The 18,122-nt window shown below is 54.8% G+C and overlaps 1 protein-coding gene across 1 annotated transcript; it reads left to right on the top strand.

Moving 5' to 3' along the window:
• Window positions 1-1,014: 1,014 nt before the first annotated feature.
• Window positions 1,015-18,122, top strand: LENG8 (leukocyte receptor cluster member 8). Its single transcript, XM_067552062.1, has 15 exons — window positions 1,015-1,493; window positions 5,999-6,170; window positions 6,963-7,067; window positions 7,319-7,432; window positions 8,112-8,358; window positions 9,572-9,707; window positions 10,315-10,500; window positions 10,775-11,083; window positions 11,546-11,680; window positions 12,014-12,299; window positions 13,079-13,180; window positions 14,088-14,156; window positions 14,578-14,707; window positions 15,176-15,383; window positions 16,986-18,122. Exons 1-15 carry the CDS (start codon window positions 1,456-1,458, stop codon window positions 17,146-17,148), a joined length of 2,400 nt encoding a protein of 799 aa, XP_067408163.1. The 5' UTR covers window positions 1,015-1,455; the 3' UTR covers window positions 17,149-18,122.

An 18,122-nucleotide genomic window follows, 5' to 3' on the forward strand; every position in this document is an offset into this window, starting at 1 on the left:
CGCTCTAACCACTAGACCCCACTCCTCTCCTAGAGCCAGGGATTGAACCCAGGAGTCCTGGCTCCCAGCCCCTCCAGCTCTAACCACTAGACCCAACTCCCCTCCCAGAGCCAGGGAGAGAACCCAGGAGTCCTGGCTCCCAGCCCCCCTTGATCTAACCACTAGACCCCACTCCCCTCCCAGATTTGGGGCGGGTACCCAAGCGCCTCCGCTCCCAGTTCACACCCCCCCCCAGATTGCTTTCACCTTTGAAGGGCTATGTCCCTCCTAGGCCACCACTATCCCTCCCCTGGCAACCATCCCTCCCCCTGGCAACCAGCCCTATCTCCCCCATTGGCTGCTCCTGGCGGGCCCCGCCTCTCCGCTCCATCTGCCAGTCAAACGCTAGCTCCTCCCTTGCCTCCCTTCCGATTGGTCGGACAGAGAGGAAAGGCCGGAGGAGGAGGGAGGGGGGGGGGCTGTGCGTGGAGCGCCCTGCGCCGTGACGTCAACGCGCCGACGCAACCGCACCGCTCTCCCTTCCCGTCGGCCTGCCCTCGCCTCACTACGTGCCGCGCGAGACGCCCCGGAAGGACGCCGCGCGCCGCCGCTGCTGCCGGCGGAAGCGAAACTAGGGGGAAAAAAGGGAGGCAGCCGCCGCCATCTTGAGAGCGGAGGGAGCGCGCGGGCCGCTTCGCGAGACGTCCCCTCTCGACCCCCTCCCCCCCTCCTCCCGCTCAGCGCAGCGCGAGCCCCGCGGGGCCCGCGTGTCGGCGGCCGGGGCGGCCTGGCCTGGAGTTGGACGCGAGCCCGCGGCCTAGGGGCGGGGGAGCCAGGGGCCCTTGAGGGGCAAGCGGGGCACGAGAGGGGGGCCTGAGGCCGGAGGGGGGGGCAGGGCTCTTGGGGGGGGGGCTGTGACGTGCCAGGGAGCGGCCTAGGGGGAGTAGGCGGGGGCAGGGGGGCCTGTAGGGGGTGGGGGGCTGAGCCTGGGGCAGGGGGGGCCTGTGGGGGCGGGGGCTGAGCCTGGGGCAGGGGGGCCCCATAGCCGGGGGCTGAGGAGTGAGGGTGGGCTAGAGGGAGAGGGCCTAGACCTGGGGGTCTGAGCCCCCCCCCAGCAGACAGTGACTAAAGGGGGGAGCCCCCCCCTGCGCACTATCCTGCCTTCCTGACCTGACGGGCCTCAGTTTCCTGCCCTGGAGACTGTGGGGGGGCTGGGCACCCTAAGTTCCTGCCCTGCCACGCCAGCGGAGCCCCCAGGAGGCTGAAGGGGTCTCCCCCAGTACAGAGAGAAGGGGTGCACCTCCCCCGCCCGGATTCCTGCCCAACGAGGCACCCAGAAGGCACAGACTTTAGGGTGCCTGTGACTTTCCGCTCTGCACCGGAAGAGCCGCCCGGGACTGTGAGGGAGGGGCGCACTCTGAGGTCCTGTCTACGGCTCCGGTAATCCCGGCTTCGACCCCCTCCAGCAACTGAGCGATGGCTACTAACATAGGCGACCAGCGGTCTTCTGAATGGTGATCATTGCGTTTTGTGTGCTTGGGTGGGAGCTGTAGAGATTGCTGCTTTGCGTGCATGGCGTTGACTTTTTTTGGAGGGAGTGGGGAGGAGGGAGCAGTGAAATGTGTCTCGCAATAATCTATCTTCATTTGACACCAGCCTGGATTTAGGGGCGAATTCATGCCAAAGCAAACTAAGGTCCCCTTATTTTCCCAGGCTGCCGCATGCCCATGTCATGTAGTGGGGCTGGATCATCTTGTCACCAAATAGTCACAAAGGAATCTTCTCTTTCAGAGCATAAACTAGTGACTCAGAAGGATCCAGAATCAGATTCAGAATGGATCCTTGTTCTCTGTGCATTGTAAGGAGCCGGACACAGCGGCTGTTTGTCTGTGTGCCTTCCTCTGAAACAAGAGCTATTAACTGCATACAGTATCATCCTCATCTTGTGTAGTTGTAATTTTAAAATGACACGGAAGAGGATGTTGACGCCTTGAGGGAAGGGTGGCCATGTGGTAAATGGTCCCCTGACCTTGGGGAGGCTCATTTTCTACTGCACCATAGAAAGGCCCATCTTTTCTCAAGGCATTTGAAAATGGGGTGAAGAAATGTTGCAGGGAAGACTGGTGGTGGGTTAAGCCCCACAGATTTGTACTGGTATAACTGTTTTAGTTGGAGTACAATTGATGTTGCTGAAATAGTTAAGCTAGTACAACCTTTAGTGTGGATGCAGCTTCACTAGTATAAAGATATGTAAGTATAGCATATTTTCCCCATGTGGGAATAAGCTGTACCAGTATAAGCACCCTGATAACTGCATCCACACTGGGGAGGATTAACGCACCTGCTTTAATTATACTGGTGTAAAAGGGGTACAGCTTCTGTGTATAAATGAGTGTCTAAACTGTTGCACTTGAGCTGCATTTTTGCTATGTCAAGTGTGACTAGAGTAGATAAATGAATGCCCTTTAAATGTTTTCGGAAGTTGAAAAGTTTATTAGTACTGAGGGTGTGGGGATTAAAATTCTGAGCACTCATCTGAAAGAGCCAATCAGAGTGATCAAAGAAGCCAAAAGCAAATAAAAGGGCTCACCCCTAAAAAGTGGCAGTAAAACCTTTTAAGCAGTCTGTGGATTTCACATTATTTTTGGGGGAGGTTTCTCTGTCACGAGCATTGAGAGGCTTAGAAATAGAGTACAAAGGAGACTACTTTAATATGAGAACCTGTCAAATTAATGTTCGTCAAGGACATTATTTGGCTGACTTTGGTATTAAGCCTAGTTTTTGTGATTTGCATGGCTGTGTTTAGCACGGTGAAGTTCTGATCTCCAGTTCTGCAACGAATTCTCCACAGGTGAAACCACTTGACCCAGGTGGGTCCCCTGTCAGTGTCATTGGAGGGGTCCACACTGAGCTCATTGCAGGATTGGGCTTTCCTGGAGTGGAAATAACACACATTTCAGTTCCTTTTTAAAGGCCTCAGAACTACCTGTGAACAATTTTGCTGCATTTTAAAAGTCTGGAATAGGAGGAAAAATGAAGGTGTTTCGTTTCTTGTTTTGTGATGTAGAGATTTCTTTATCGTTTATACATCTTTTACCTCAAGCCATTTACTGAAATTTACCTGTTCTTTGAGGTGAGGCGTGTTCTACGTGAAAGCAAGAGAGCCATAGATTAGCAAACTTTTAAGGCCAGGAGGGACATTAAATCATCTAGTTCAGTGGTTTTCAACCTATTTACCATTGTGGGCTGCATATAGCTCTCTTTTTTATGGGTCACATCCACACCATAGATATACTACCTGTATGGCCCTGAAGATGTCACATGGGCTGCAGCTGTGTGCTGATTGGGCCACAGGTTGAGAACCACTGATCTTTTGTTTAAGAATTTTCCCTAATTCCCCTTTTACTGATCCCAATAATTTGGGGATACCTTTAACAAAGGCATCTAGTCTAGATTTGATGCCATCAAGAGGTGGAGAATTCAATTCAGCACTTCCCACGGGAGTTTGTTCCAATGGCTGCTCACCCTCACTGTTACAAATTTGCCTCGTTTCTAATTTGTTTGGCTTTAACTTCCATCTATTGGGTCTTGTTAATGTGATGTGGATCAAAACCTTTTTACGGAACCAAGAGGATAGTGTGTTGGTTAAAGATTCAAAGAGATCTTTTCTCCTAACATTCAATCTTGAGTTAAATCAGTGTTGGAAGGATAGTCTGATGACCTTCCCCTACCTGTTGGCTTAGAATGCTGCACCTCAGGATGGGATGAAGAGAGAGTTTCTTGACACCTTAAATGACTGCTTCTTGGAGCAGCTAGTCCTGGAACCCACAAGAGGACAGGCAATTCTTGGTTTAGCCCTAAGTGGAGCCCAGGATCTGGTCCAAGAGGTGAATATAGCTGAACCACTCGGTAATAGTGAGCATAACATAATGAAATTTAACATCCCTGAGGGAGGGGGGAACCCCAAAGCAGCCCACCACAATAGCATTTAATTTCAGAAAGGGGAATTACAGAAAAACGAGGAAGTTACTTAAGCAGAAATTAAGTTATATTGCCAAAATTGAAATCCCTGCACGCTGCATGGAAACTTTTTAATAGAGGCTAAATTTAAATGTATACCCCAAATTAAAAAACACAGTAAGAGGACCAAAAAAGTCCTACTGTGGCTAAATAACAAAGTAAAAGAAGCATTTAGAAGCAAAAAAAAAAAAAAAGTTATAATAGAGGTCTATAAAATCATGACTGGTGTGGAGAAAGTAAATAAGTGTTGTTACTCCTTCTCATAACACAATAATGGGGTCGCCAAATGAAATGAATAGGCAGTAGGTTTAAAAAAAACAAACCCCAAAGTATTTCTTCACACAATGCACAGTCAACCTGCGGAACTCCTTGCCAGAGGATGCTGTGAAGGCCAAGGCTATAATGAGGTTCAAAAAAAGACCTAGATAAGTTCATGGAGGATAGGTCTATCAATAGCTATTAGCCAGAATAGGCAGGGTTTGCTGTTTGCTAGAAGCTGGAAATGGGTGACTGGATGGATCACTTGATGATTACCTGTTCTACTCATTCTTTCTGAAGCACCTGGCATTGGCCACTGTGGGAAGACAGGATCCTGGGCTAGATGGATCATTGGTCTGGCCCAGTATGGCCGTTTTAATGTTATGTAAAATCTTTTATTTTTATCCTCCCTGTTCTTCAGTTGACCATGGAGTCTTCCAGGAAAAAACTAGGTAGATGACATGAATTTCTACCATAAAAACCCCTTACAAGCCTCCATTATATGCAAAAGGAGACACAAAATTGGTATGAAATCTGATCAGTTTAGGGACATTCTACTCAGCTACCTAAAATACTCTCTCCGTGGCCAAGCAAGATGACTTTGCATAGTTTTCTTCATAGTTCAGCTGGGTGTTTTCTAAGCCCTGGGGCTTGCCAGATAATGGACAACTGAAAATAAGCCATGTAATCTTGAAGTCGGAAACATACTACATTTTTTTTAGTGATTCCTTTTTTATTAGAAGACTAAATTGACAGCTATTTGAAACTAAATCGACAGCTGTCAGAGGCTTGGTGCATGGAAGTAGGTCTGGCAGCTGATGGATGAAAATGCAGATAACAAGGCCAGAGGCACAAGCATACTGTAACATTGTCCCTCAAACTTGCTTGTGAAGGCAAAAGCTTGTTTGTGTCGTCATAAAATCACTCCTGGGCATCCAGAGTAATGGTGCCAGTGAGACTGGTGGGGATTGTCTGAGCATATATGCCTGTTTCACAGCAGGCTGTGTTCCCGGATGGAGAAAGGGGCTGGCTGGCTCAGGACCAGCTAAGGGACAGAGCTAGCCACTTCTGAGTTTGACACGGATCCCATGGGTGAAGGCTGCTCCCCTTTGGCAGTTCGGTGATTGTATGGGAAATGAAGTATCTCAGTCCAGTTCCTAGTGGCCGTATCATGTTCGGCTATGGGGTCATGGAGGCTGGACTTGCAGAGCAGGATGGGCTCAGTGATTAGAGTGCTGGCCTGGCAGTCTGAGAACCCGGGTTCTTTCCCTTCTGTTCATGTGTGACTTTGGGCTAATCATTTAGCCACTCTGTGCCTCAGTTCCCCCTCTAGCATGGGGATGATAGCCCTGCCCAGCCTCATGGGGCTGCTGTGGGGATAAATTCATTAAAGATTGCAAGGTGCTTAGATACAACAACGGGAGGGCCAGATAAGCACCAGTGTGTGTCCACATTTGTGGGGAAAAAGGCATCCGTTGTCACTTGTTAGGAGACCTTAGTGGGGAGGAGGAAGGCACAGCAGCAGGGTGTGTGTGGAGCAGCGTGACTGCTGCCAAACTGTGACTGAAGCGAGAATTGCGATATTCATCCTCTGTGTGGCATTCCTGCCTCCCTTCCACTCTTAGCTTAAACCGCAGCTTGCTTTAAGCCTTACTGCGTGGGGCTAACCCTTTGCTGTGCAGTCAGGGAGGAGAGAGCCCGGCTCCGAGCATAACCCTCGTCTTTCTCTTGACCTGTCCAGGGCTCCCCAGTACAATCTAGGGAACGGCACCACCCGGGAAACCAACATGGAAGGCCCGACGCACGAGAACCCTGAGTGGGAGAAAGCCAGGCAGGCGCTGGCTAGTATCAGCAAAGCCAACGCTGCCTCTGGGACCAGCAAGGCTTCCAACAATGGGCCGGCTAATACACAGGTAACAAGCCCCTCTATGTCTCCTCTGAGCCAGTGTGCTGGGAGATTTTCCCACTCCCCCAGTGCCCAATAGAAAGATCAAAGGTTTAATTTCTGTGCCATTTCACTTGGGCTGACAGTGTTGCCTAGTGAATAGAGCACAGGACTGGACTTTGTGATACCTGACTCTGCTGGGTGGCCCTGGGAAAGTCACTTACCCACCATCCCCTTCCTCTGCCTGTCTTTTCCATTTAGATTGTAAAACTCTCTTGAGGAGGGACTGTCTTGTGTATGGACAGCCCCAAGCATGGCGGGGCTCCTCTTACCATAAATAACCTGAGGCCCCTTTGAATTACTAAATTTCATACCTTGTCAATTTAACACATTCACTCTTATTTATCTACGTTGCATCGCCCTCGGGAGCCCCAGCCACGGATCAGGGCCCCCGTTGTGCCAGGTGCTTTACAAACCCGGAACAAAAAGATGGTCTCTGCCCCCAGTGAGCTTCCAATCTGTCATCTGACCTGGTTGGGTTGTCTCCACGCACCAGTTTTAGAGACAGTATTCTGTCGAGCGTCATGTGCCTGTGCCTACCGCAGTATCTTCTTGTGTATCAGTGCATGCTGGGAATGATCTGGGATGCTATCCTCCACTACCAAAGCAGCAGCTCCTATCTAGACGACTGGTACCCAGTGCAGTGCACCCTGGGATAGCCCGGGGAGCACGAACCAATGCCATTGCGCAAGGTCAGTGAGGTCCAGTCTCTGCTCCCTAGTCACTGCCTTTTCTGATGACCACATATGTTTCTCTGCAGTATTCGGCCCAGCAAGGAGATCCAAGCACTATGCAGCAGCAACAATATTACCAGTGGTACCAGCCGTTCAACTTCGGATACCCCTATAATTACTGTTACCCAATGGTGAGCAATTTATCCTCTGCTCGGTCTTGAACTGATCTCTGATGAGCCCTGGGTTCTAGTTCGTCCCAGCTTGTCTATTGCTAAGTGACTTAATCCCAGCTCATGAGAGGGGCTGAGCAGTAGGAGGTGCAGGGGGCCTTTAATGTCTGTGAGGATTTGGTGGGTGGTTGGAGAATTAGCCAGCCTTTGTAAAAGACTTGCCAAGTGCTGTGTACTGATGCTGCTCTGTGGGGCTGGGCTCGTCTCTGCAGAATGTCTACCCAGGCTACAGCTTTCCCAGCCAGTACGGGGTCACGGGGTCCTATTCCTCTTCAACAGCCCAGCAGCCACCAGGTCCGTCCCAGCACCAGGGGAGCATGAACCAGGTAGGTCCGAATGTCCCGGCATTCAGAGTGCGCTCAGGGGTCCTTCTGGACAGTGGCTGGTTCTTTACTCCTGCCCGCAGCCAGGAGTCATGTTAGGGTTGTAGCTGGGTGGTTAGAACAGGGGTTGGGACGCCTGGGTTCTGTCCTCGGCTCACAGGTGCAGTGTTCTCTGGGGGACTGGAGCAGGAGGGACTGGAAGGGAGATCTGACTGGGTTCTTTTTGAAGCTCTTAGCAGGAGTGTTACGGGCTAGAGGCGGGGGGGCTGGGAGCCAGGCCTCCTGGGTTCTATTCCTGACTCTGGGAGGGTAGTGGGTTAGAGCATGAGGACTGAGAGTCAGGACTGACACCTCCTGGTTGCATGACAGCAGGCAAGAAACCAAATTAGACTTTCCCTCTCAAATTGGGGGCTCGTAACCCTTGGCTTCTCCCCAGTTCTTAAGACAATGGGCTGAAAATTGCTGTTGGCCTCATGCCCCTCTCCTGGCCCTGTGAAGGCAGTGGGGCTACACCGGTGTAACTGGGAGGGGAGGATGGGCCAGTTTGTCTACACCTCTACCCATAATCTGCTTCCAGCCGGGCCTTGATGCCCGTCCAAGGCAGCGCTGTGTCACGTGGCCTGTGGCTTTGTCTGTCCCTGGCTATGCCACACTCTGTTGACAGCGTCTCTCTCTCTCCCAGCCCCCGGTCCCTGGCATGGAGGAAAGCATGGCCTACCCCAACCAACAGCAGCAGATGGCCACTTCCAACCCCCCGCAGCCACCCCCGCAGCACGGCAACCACCCCATGGGCACCATGGGCCAGCAGCAGGGCGGCTCGTCCGGGGGTCAGCACCTGCAGCAGAACTCCGGCGCCTCCTACGGCCAGCACGCCTACACGGAGGGGCCCAAGCCCAAGAAGGGACAGCAGCTGTGGAACCGCATGAAACGTGAGTCCTGGCCCCCGTGTGTGCGAACGGCTGCTTCTGGGTACCAGGTCTGGAAGGGTGAGGGTGTTGAATGGCTAGAGTGGGGGGGCTGGGGCCAGGACTTCTGGATTCTGTCCCTGGTTCTGGGAGGGGTGTGAGGTCTAGTGGATTAGAGCAGGGGGGAGAGGGCTCAGATGTCCTGGGGGAGCGTGTTCTAGTGGTTAGGGTGGGGTGCTAAGACGTCTGGATTCTGTTCCCAGCTCGGGTGGGTTCTTAGGGGTTAAAGCAGGAAGGAAGGTGGAGCGGGGGAAGGCTGGTGGTCTGGTCTCCTTGGTTCTACTACTCTGTCATGCTGAGTTGCTAGACAAACTTGGGCGGGTTTTGGAGCCCAGCTCATTGGAAGTGACTGTAACTTGCCAGCTCCAATCTTTTCATCTTCCCCGTGACATCTGCACGTGCTGCTGACTCAGGCCAGCCAGTAGTCCCTCTTGGCAGCACAGAGCCAGCCCTGCTCTGCCACTGGGATTTTGCACTTTGTATTTTGGCTCACGCAACATCCCAGCCATTGACACGGTTCCTGTCACTGACCCTTTACTGGTGAGAGTCGGGGCCCAGCGTCACTTTAGGAGCCATGGGGAAGTTTGCAGCCATGGTGATGAGGAAAACATCTCTCAACTTGTAAACAAGCACATGTGATTATAAATAATTGAAACGTAATTAATAGCGCCACGTACGCAGCTCTTCAGCGCATAACTGCCTTCAGATTTGCTTCCCATCTGTAAAATGACAGTCCTACCCCTTCCTACCTCCTGGGGGCATGCTCTGCAATGGAGGCTTTCCTCTAAGGGGCGTAAAGTGTGTTAGCCCTCTGCCTTTCCTTCAGAGGCACTCCTGTAAGATCTCAGTATTGCTTGCCCTGGATTGGATGCAGCCACTTCTGGGGTGGGGCGCCGGACTGGTTATACAGGGGATTCAGCAGTGGTGGGACATTTGTTTTAACACCAGCACAACAAGATGACATAGCAGTTCAGGACAGGAAGTGAAGGACATTCTGTTTCCAACTAGAATTCGAGGGTGGATTTTTAGTGTCAATCTAGCCTGACAGGTGTGGGATGTCCACGTATATAGTTGGGGGCCTGATCTCAGTTGAGTCACTGTAACCCAAGGATTTAATAAACTCAGAATTCACCTCCTGCTTCCAGCCATCCGGTAAACTTCTCTCGTGTCTCAACAGAAGCCCCTGGAGCTGGCGGCCTGAAATTCAATATCCCGAAGCGCCCCTTCGTGCTCACGAACCAGAACTTCGGTGCCTCAGACCAGCATGGCAACTTCGGGCCGCAGCAGAACTCGGAGAAACATCACAACCAAGGGTGTGTGTCCCTCCCCTGCTGCTCCATCCATCATGCTCACGACCCCTAAGGGAGGTGGGGTGGTCTACAAAGGGGGGCTGACACAGGGCTGGGAGTGACAGCTGAGTTAGAATCTCAGCACTGCCACTGAACTCCCCATGGGCAAAATTTCCTCATAAGATCAGCTCTCCGCTCCCCTGATAGGATTGGATTCCTCTTCCTTGAATTATTTCTGGGAGTTAGGCCAGAGAACTCCTTGGAAATGTGTTAGACAGGAGATCAGACTGATGATTGCACCGGTCTCTTCTGGCTTTGGAATCTAGGGGGGGAACCATGGGTGCCTGAAATGGGGGGACAAGATTCCAGTGGGGGGCTTCCCAGCACCTTGTCCAATGGCGTTAATACTTCTGGAAACATCTAGCCTGATCTATCCTAGGTTTGACCCATCTTGGGATCTTTAAGTCCCATCAGCTAGAGGCCGGTCTGTGCTCTTCACCGCAGGAGTTTTCCTCCCATCCCAACCCCTCTGCTTGACTCTGGCTAATCTCACGATCCACAGACCCATCTGAGGTCAGTGGCTCATCTTGGGTCTCTAACGTCTGGCTTCCATCCCCTCTTCCCCCCCCAGCTCGTCTGCTGGCAAACCAGAGGACTGGCCCCAGGACATGAAGGAGTACGTCCAGCGCTGCTTCACCGCCTGCGAGTCGGAGGAGGACAAGGACCGGACGGAGAAGCTGCTGAAAGAGGTGCTGCAAGCCAGGCTGCAGGATGGCACGGCCTACACCATCGACTGGAGCAGGGAGCCGCTGCCAGGGTGAGCTGTGGGGTGAGAGTCGGGAGGCGGAACGGTGGGGGCTGGGAGTCAGGACTCCTGGGTTCTGTCCCTGGCTCGGGGGGTGGGGGAGGGCGAGTGGTTAGAGTTGGGGGAGCCAGGAGTTCTCCACACAGTGTCAGGAGCAGACTTTGTTGTAAAACGGGGCTGATCTCAGCCACCCTCCCCAAGAGGCAGGTAGCTGAGGCTCCACCAGCGACTCTTTGACCCCCTGTGGCCTCTCTGAACTCTCCAGTAATGCACACTCTCTCTCCAGGCTGGGCAGGGACAGCATGGCGGAGAGCCCCAAGAAGAAACGCTGGGAGGTGTCTTCGCTCCACACCCCCCGGGGTTCCATGCCCTCCGGCCTGTCTCAGCAACAGCAGCAGCGGGGCAGCGGTGGGGGCAGCATGGCAGGCTCCCAGTCTCAGCGCGGAGGGGGCGGGGCCGGCCGGGCCCGAGGGAACGGCTTCCCCACCAAGTTTGGAAACCGTAACGTCTTCATGAAGGAGAACAGCTCGTCCTCCAGCAACGGCTCCCGCTCCCGCTCGTCATCTCGCTCGCCCAGCCGCCACTTCCGGCGCAGGTAAGGGGCTGTGGGGCGGAGATGGGCCTGCCCTTGTCGGGGGGAGGGAAGTGCTGGAGTACGCAAGGGCAGTGTACAGACCAGTGTACAGCAGAAATCTCAGCATTTGCTTAACAACCAAGTTAACCTGCTGCCCCGGTGGGCAGGGGAGAGAACGTTGGAAGTGGGACCCGTGTGTGACTGGTGCAGCTATCTCTGCTTGAATCTGCAGAGAGCCTGAACCCATTGCTCTGAGAGCGGGCAGAACTGCCTGTGCATCTCAGAGCATCTCCTACTGAGGGGGAACTCTCTCTTCTTTCTCCCCTGCCCCACTCTAGGAGACTGGTTCGGGAGCAGGTGAGGAAGAGCCCTTGCCCCCTGCCAAATGTTAGGGGTGGGGCAGAGCCCCAAGATTGCTATAGGCAGGCCCTCCGAGAGAAGGGGGCAGCTGAGATGCCACACTAATGCTTCCTCTTTTGGCAGCGCGTCCCATTCAGACTCAGACAGCTCCTACTCCGGCAACGAATGCCGTCTGGCCAGCCGCCGGAACGCGCCGAAAAACCGCGGCCGAGGGGGGCACATGGACCGGGGCCGGATGAGGATGCAGAGGGGTAAAAGGTACGGGGAGAAAGTCAGGGGTGTAACCCCACCACATACTGGTCTTGGGCACGCCAGTCGGGCAGTGGCTGGGTGGGAGACTCTTGGGGTCAGAACATGGCTTCACTGTGCAGAGAAGCAGGGTTTGAGCCCAGGTGGGGAGCCAGGACTCCTGGGTTCTGTCCGGGCTCTGGGAGGGGCGTGGAGTCTAGTGGTTAGAGAAGTGGGGGCTGGGAGCCAGGACTCCTGGGTTCTATCCCAGTCCCTCCCATAGGTTTGCCATGTGACCCTGGGCAAATCCCCTGCCCCCTCCATCTGGCAGCTGAGCTGAGCCTCCCACCACCTCCCTTTCAGACATGACCAGGGTCCCTCCAAGCGCAACCGCAGACGGAATGCCATGGACTATGAGGACCCCGAGAAGGAGTTCAAGAAGCAGCGGCGGGCGGCCCGCTTCCAGCATGGCCACTCCAAGAAGCTGCGCCTGGAGCCCCTCATCCTGCCCATCAACAGCCTGGACCCTGCTGGTTCAGAGAGCCTGGACTGGAACGAGCTGAAGATCATGGGCACCTGTCAGGAGATCACCAAGCACTACCTGCGGCTCACCTGCGCCCCGGACCCTTCCACTGTCCGGCCTGTCTCGGTGAGCGCCAGGCAGCCACTGCAGTGCCCGGGGCCATCCCAGCTGAGATCACAGCTGCAAAGATATCTGATGAACGGGCAAGGCTCGGAACTAATGCTCTGTGCCATGTGACAGCTGGCAGACTGGTGCCAGCATGCTCTAGTGGATAGAGCCCCAGTCTGGTGTTCAGGACACCTGAGGAGCAAATCGCTTCTTCTCCCTGCCTCAGTTTCCACTCCCAGTCTTTGTCCATGCAGTTCTTCAGTCTGGGGATTCTTTCTAGACAGCGCCCCACATATGGAAACTGGGCCTCTGATATCAGCTGGGGCCTGTGCGGTGTGACTGGGAACCTCAGATTTTACCGGGCCTGTTTGTATATGGGAATGGGGGGAAGGGGTCTGGGTGGTATGACAGGGAGTTCTGGCCTGGGGTTGGCGGGGGAGATTTAGGTCGGAGGGGGTGTGACGATGTGTCGCAGAGCCTGGCAGGGTCTCTGTGGGGAGGACCGTGGGGTTGGGGTCTGCACAAGCGGGGCTGATCTCAGGTTGGGGTCTGGGCAAGCCCTGGCACTGTGGTCATCACCCCGATAGCACACCCATCCAAAGCTGGGATCAGCCTGCTCATGGCCCAGAGGCCAGCCTGGCAAAACGCTGGGGTAGGAGCTGATGCTGTGCAGCCCCTGAAAGCCAGGGCGCTCTGCTAACACCGTCTGTCTAGCGAGGACGCTACTGCCACCTGCCCCCTGGGTGTCATCGCTCTCACCGGCAACCCCTGCTAACCCAGGCACTCTGCGTCCCCAGGTGCTGAAAAAATCTCTTTCCATGGTGAAGTCGCACTGGAAGGAGAAGCAGGATTATGCCTTCGCTTGTGAGCAGATGAAATCCATCCGGCAGGACCTCACGGTGAGCTGCCCGCCCCTCTCCCAGACACAGGCAGCGGCGGGAGGGATCCCTGGGGAGCTTAGCTATGGAAATGGATCTTGGGAGAGGCCCTTCCGTAAGAGCGTGTGCCTCTAGTGTCCCGTGGGGATCCTCTGGTCGGGGAAACCAGCTGCTTTGGAAGTGGAGTAATGACTCCAGGCTAGGGTGTCCGCACGGAGTTGCACTGGATCATTCTCTTGCTATAGCCATGTTGGTCAACTTCTCCATATAGACATGCTCTAAATGGCTGGACATGGAACTCCTGGGTTCTCTCCCCAGTTCTGGGAGGGGGGGGGGCCTAGTAGCTAGAGCAGAAGGGGGCGGGTGAGGCTGGGAGTCGGGACTCCTGGGTTCTCTCTCCAATTCTACTGCTCACTTGCTGTGTGACCTCAGTCAAAATTGGTGACAGCTACCAGCATCTTGAGTTGGGAGAGGAAGTCTCACTTCCTAGACACACAACTTCATGCGTCACTGTATCCCTGTATACTGTGTACACAAGCTCTTCCTGCCTCGGATCCCCCAGTGCTGACTCCTGGGCCCCGCGGTTCACTCCTCCTTCAGAGCTGTTGAGTGCATCTGCCAGCCTTGCTGACTTGCCTTGTTGGCACCCATGTCTCCCCAAATCTCAGGGGAGCAGCTGCTCCGTTGGCCAGGTTACCGGGAACCTGGGACATTCCCTTTGGGTTCAGAGGCCCCCTGACCTCAGCCACTCTCAGTACAGGAGAAACAACTCCATGGGACTGTCTGGGTGGCAGGACCCTTGTCACAGAGGCAAGGGTTGTGATCGAGTTCGCCCTGGATAACGCAGGCTGCTGAACGTCCCATGGGGATTGCTGCTTGGGGCTGAAGGAGGGCGTATGGAGTAACCCCTCTCTCCCACCCCGTTCAGGTTCAAGGCATCCGCACGGAGTTCACGGTGGAGGTGTACGAGACCCACGCCCGGATAGCGCTGGAGAAGGTAGTGGGGGTGTGGGGGATCTGGGTTTTCGCCTGCACGCTCACTCTCTCGTTGGGGATAACCATGGGAGACTGTAGCTCTGAGGAGTTGGCAGTGGGCTGGGGCTGGGGGGTGTATGGTTGCTAGCTGAGATAAAACCCTAGTGTTGGGGGAAACGTGGAATGGGTCAAGAGAGGCAAGAAGGGGCTAGTGTACTTGAGCATCCAGTGGGATTCCTGGGTTCTGTACTTGGCTTTGGGAGGGGGACTCAGGACTCCTGGGTTCTCTCTGACTCTGGGAGGGGAGTGGGGTCTACTGGGTTAGAGCAATGGGTGCTGGAAGCTAGGACTCCTGGGTTCTGTCCGTCACCAACTCACTGTGGATCCTTGGGCGAGTCGGACTCAGCCCTGCCCCAGTAACAGGAATTCCCGTCTCTCCCCAGGGAGATCACGAGGAATTCAACCAGTGCCAGACCCAGCTCAAGTCTCTCTACGCCGAGAACCTGCCAGGCAACGTGGGGGAATTCACCGCCTACCGCATCCTCTATTACATCTTCACCAAGAACTCTGGCGGTGAGTGAGCCAGGCCCTGGGCGGGGAGGCGAAGGCTCATGCTGCTAAATATGTAGAGCCTTGTTTGCATAAATCCTGGCTGGTGTCTGGCCCCGCATTCCCAAACCACAGAGATCCTGCCCTAGAGCAGTGTCGTCCCCACCCTCAGCCCCGCTCTCGGCCATAGAGCTATGCCTAGAGTGGCGGCCTGTGTAAGTGCCGCTCTATCCATCGCCCGGCGCTCTCTGGTGAACCTTGGAGGACTCCTCGTGGATTCTGAGCCATAGAGCCCCCGAGCACGACAACCAGAAAGATAAGGCCTAGAGTGTCTCCCCGGCTCAGACCAATGAAAATGCCATCCGAGATGGAGAGTCTCCCTGCCAGTGCCGGGAAACCGTACCTGCTCTGCAGTGGCCCCGGGCTGGGAGCGGACAGGCAATGGGAGCCCCTGGCTGCGTTTGATAACCGCCTGCCTCCCTTCCCCTGCAGACATCACCACGGAGCTGGCCTACCTGACCAAGGAGCTAAAGGCAGACCCCTGCGTGGCCCACGCGCTGGCCCTCCGCGCCTCCTGGGCCCTCTCCAACTATCACCGCTTCTTCGGGCTCTACCGCCAGGCACCCTGCATGTCTGGCTATCTCATCGACAAGTTCGCCGAGCGGGAGAGGAAGGCGGCCCTCAAAGCCATGATCAAAACGTATGTCAGGCCAGGAGGGTGCCCTGCCGCGAACCCCATCCCCTCCCCGGCGGCTGGGCCGTGGTGCCCCCTCGCTGGCTGAGTGCTGCTCTCTGGAGGCGCCCAGTGCCTCCCCATCTGAATCGGGATGCAGATGGGTGCATCCAATCACATCTTCTCTTCTCCTGTCATTGCCCTGCTGGTTGTAGAGCTGTGTCCCATTGGCCAGCTAGTGCAGGGGTTAGGAAGGATCCCTCGTTGGTAGGGGGGTGGCCTATCTTAGGGGATCATCTGGGATCTTAAGTAGCCCCTCTGGTTTTGAGCAGCCGTCTCCCTCCGGCAGGTAAGTAGAATGTAGTCAATGTGCATCTGGGGCCCCCGAGCTCCCTTCCACAGTGCAGGTGACTCTTCCCTGCCACAGGCCTAGATGCTAAATAGCCCTTGGGTCGAAGCAGGGGCTGGGACCGGCCTGGTGCATGGCCATGCTTGTAGTGCAGCAGTAAGGCAGGACCGAGGCTGCAGCTAGCGTCTTCGTGCGGGCAGGTGGGGGATTGCAGCCCCGGAGGCAAACCTTGTGAGCGGTGGGGTGACTTCATCCATGGCAGATCAATATTGACACCTTGCCAGGTGTCCTAGTGCCATAACACCCAGACAGGACTGAGGGGACCATGTTCTGCTGGTGGCTGTAGCATCCAGACTGGGATTGGGGAGACACCCCCGCTGTGCTGGGTGTGGGACGGTGTTGCTTTTCTGGAGGTCAGATCTCCAGAAACCTTTTCCATTCTGATTTGGAAAGTGCAGATGTTTCCTTCCTACTGGGGGGCGGGGAAGGGAGGCCTGAATTCCACCAGCTGCTTGGTGGCGATAGAGCTGTGATACGGAGGGGCCAGGCTGCTGCTGGCTAGCCCCTCCATAAAGCAGTGGAGGAGGCAAACCTCCTGCTGGGGGGCAGGGCAAAGCTATAGGGAGGGCGGAGGTAGAGAGAGGGAGTAGCCTAATGGACCACTGTAGGAGAGTCTCCGTGCCACACAGGGAGTTTCTTACAGTCAGGTCGCGCACGGTGGCAGCTGCCTTCCCTGCTCGTAACCAGGGACCTAGTGTGTGGGATGAAACCCCCTGGGTGGGTGGATCTGTTCCAGAGCCACCCAGGCTCTCACTCAGCTTGGGATGCGGATAGGTGCAGTGTGGGGTGCAGGCTACTGAACTGACTGCCGTGATGGATGGGAGTTAGCGTTTTGGGGTCGGGGAGTTACCGGTTTGGGTTTGATCTCTGTTGGGGGTGCTGCCTTTGGGTCAGGTCTGAGAACAGAGGGGACAGGCGGGTTGCTTGGGGATTCAGATATGGGGGAGTGCATTTTGGGGGTAGGCCGCTTGGCATCAAATCTGGTGGGGAAGGGTGTTGTGGGGTGACATCTAGTGGGGCAGGCTGCTTGGGGTCAGATTGGGGGCGGGAGGGGGATGTACTAGCTACATCCCCTGGGCTGAGATCCAGGAGGTGGTGGTGCAGTCTGGGTGTGAGCCACCCCGTTGGGCTCTGTGCTTATCCTAACCCGCCTTCTGCTGCGTTTTTTTCCCCCATTCCTTGGTGGGTTTTGTTTATTTCTTTTGTTTTGTTTCCTTCAGTTTCCGCCCAGTGCTCCCCGTCTCCTACGTTCAGTCAGAGCTGGCCTTCGAGGCTGCGGAGGAGTGCCAGCTCTTCCTAGCAGCTCTGTCCCTTGTGTACACGGGCACCGACGAAACCAAGATTGACTGCAGGCAGAGCTTAGCAGTCCTGGCCAACTTCTAAATGTACCCCCTTCCTCCAAAGCCCCCCCCCATAATCACAGCCAAAGGGGTAATGGCGGCTCGGTCTGTGCCCGATGCCAGCCAGTGGGGCCATTCCCGCTTGCCCCCACGCACCTCCACAGACGGAAGAGGGTAAGACGGATGGTCGCTGGACATCTCCTCCATGGTGTGCCGGGCAGGGGCCCGCATGATGTTAATGCTTTTCTTTAGTCTCTTGCCAGCGGATCGTTCTCTGGGGGTCTGTCAGAAGGGGGCTGGGCAGGGAGGGTCAGGGAACGCAGCCTGTCCTCCACAGCAAAATACCCACACGTAGTGTGAACGCCTTTCCATCCGGCCATGCTAACCTGCACCACCTGAATCTTCGGCTCGGCGCACACGTGTTCGAAGAACCACCCCCTTACCCCGCCCGATCTGTGCAAATTGTCTCAAAGAATCGACTACGAAAAGCAGCGCTCTTTCCCTTCCTCCTGCTCTGATCCCAGAGCAATCGGAAGTGAACTCCGGAAAGAAAGAGAGAGAATCCAGAGCTTAGCTGGGCTGCCTAGTTAAACAACCCTAGCAACAGGAAGCAAACGTTGTCTAGAGCTGAGCAGTCTGGAGTCTTTTCCAGAGCTGTTGTCTAGATCCTCTTGGCATTTTAAAAGTCAAGGAAACCATTTCTTCTGTGCAATGCTGATCTCTTCTTGGAAATGTGATTTCTCTGTATATATTTGCTCAGATGTTGTACAGAAACCCACCCTTCTATGATGTAAATAAGGAGAGAAATCCATTGTATTTTGTAAAGTATCTTTTCTACTTTTTTTAATTATAGACTTTAGTGGGTCGGGCTGTTTTTTTTCCTTCTGTTGAAATTGTTGGGCTTTTTTTAAAAAGAGTAGATCCTTTGTTGGGTGTTTGTGTATATTTTCACCTTGATCTGAAACTAACGTTGTCTCAGTTTTCTCTTTCTCTCTTCCCCTGCTTCCGAGCTTTTTG

Source organism: Emydura macquarii, unplaced genomic scaffold (genome assembly GCF_026122565.2).
Source record: "Emydura macquarii macquarii isolate MOO-44397 ecotype Brisbane River unplaced genomic scaffold, CSIRO-AGI_Emac_v2 contig_1386, whole genome shotgun sequence".
Classification (NCBI taxonomy): Eukaryota; Metazoa; Chordata; order Testudines; family Chelidae; genus Emydura; species Emydura macquarii.